General features: G+C 52.1%; 1 protein-coding gene across 1 annotated transcript in view; it reads left to right on the forward strand.

Annotated features, from left to right (window-relative positions):
* Positions 1 to 374, forward strand: part of LOC111952794 (nuclear receptor subfamily 5 group A member 2) — a 120,025-nt gene extending 119,651 nt beyond the window's left edge. Inside the window, exon 6 of the mRNA XM_023971702.3 lies at positions 137 to 374. Within this exon, the coding sequence (XP_023827470.3) occupies positions 137 to 343 (207 nt within the window). The 3' untranslated portion in view covers positions 344 to 374. The remainder of the gene's footprint in view (positions 1 to 136) is intronic.
* Positions 375 to 1,101: the final 727 nt, after the last annotated feature.

Consider the following 1,101-nt stretch of genomic DNA (forward strand, 5'->3'; position numbering starts at 1 on the left):
TACTGCTTGGGCGATATTTACTAAATCGAAGTGTAACGTGCAAATTTTGCTCCTGTCATTCCGTAGAGGATATAAACTAGACAATGAAATGTGTGTGTGTTTGTGTGTACCCTCTCCCATTCCCCCTCTCCTGCAGGTGGATTATGCTGTAATTGCCTCCCAAGCCGGAGCTACTCTAAACAACCTGATGAGCCACGCTCAGGAGCTGGTGGGCAAGCTGCGCTCCCTGCAGCTGGACCAGAGGGAGTTCGTCTGCCTCAAGTTCCTGGTTCTGTTCAGCTTGGGTGAGTATCCAAGGGGTGGGGGGCAGGAGGTTGGTGGAGAGAGGAGGAGGTGTGTCTGACTACCAGAGAGAGGGAGGCTGGGGGGCTGGGTGAGGGAGAGAAGAGGTTGGGAGGGTTGCTCAGCTTCGGTGAGTTACAGGGGGGAGAGGCTGCGGTGGGGGAGGAGGGAGGCTGCGGTGGGGGAGGACATTGAGAGAGTGAGAGGTGAGGTAGGGGAACAGAGAGAACAGGCAAACACACACAAATACCTAAGAAAGCATGTTAAATATTCTGTGTGTGTTTGTTGGTCAACCATGGGACTTTTCTCACCGTTTCCCCTTTGTAACTTGCACCTTCTCACTCCGGTAGTTTACCATTATTTCAAGACCATGTGATATGCTCTGCCTAGCCTACTGTGGACACTGGTTCCCCCTCTCAAACACGGACTTCTAGGGCTGATGCTTTCTATCAGGAATGATTGACGGAATTGTTATGTACTTGGCTGTTCGTCAAACACATATTACCATATCAGTTGCATTTTCACAGCTGATCTCAACACAATCTCAGACCCAACCACACCCCTTCTCACCCCTCCACATCTCCTTCTCACACCTACCTCTCCTCCTCCCCCTCCTCATCAACCCCTCTCAGGACCACCTGGAATAGGGCTTAACTTCTCCCACCTCCCGCTAAACAAAGGAGCAGCGTCCCTTGTGTTTTGGGTGTTTGTGGCAGAGTGGTGTGAGGGGGGAGGGGTGAGAGGGGAGGCTGGGTGGGTGGGTGGGTGTGATGAGGGATTTGTGGGGTTGATTGTCTAAATAATTTGCCGGTACCATCA

Source organism: Salvelinus sp. IW2-2015, linkage group LG26, assembly GCF_002910315.2.
Source record: "Salvelinus sp. IW2-2015 linkage group LG26, ASM291031v2, whole genome shotgun sequence".
NCBI lineage: Eukaryota > Metazoa > Chordata > Actinopteri > Salmoniformes > Salmonidae > Salvelinus > Salvelinus sp. IW2-2015.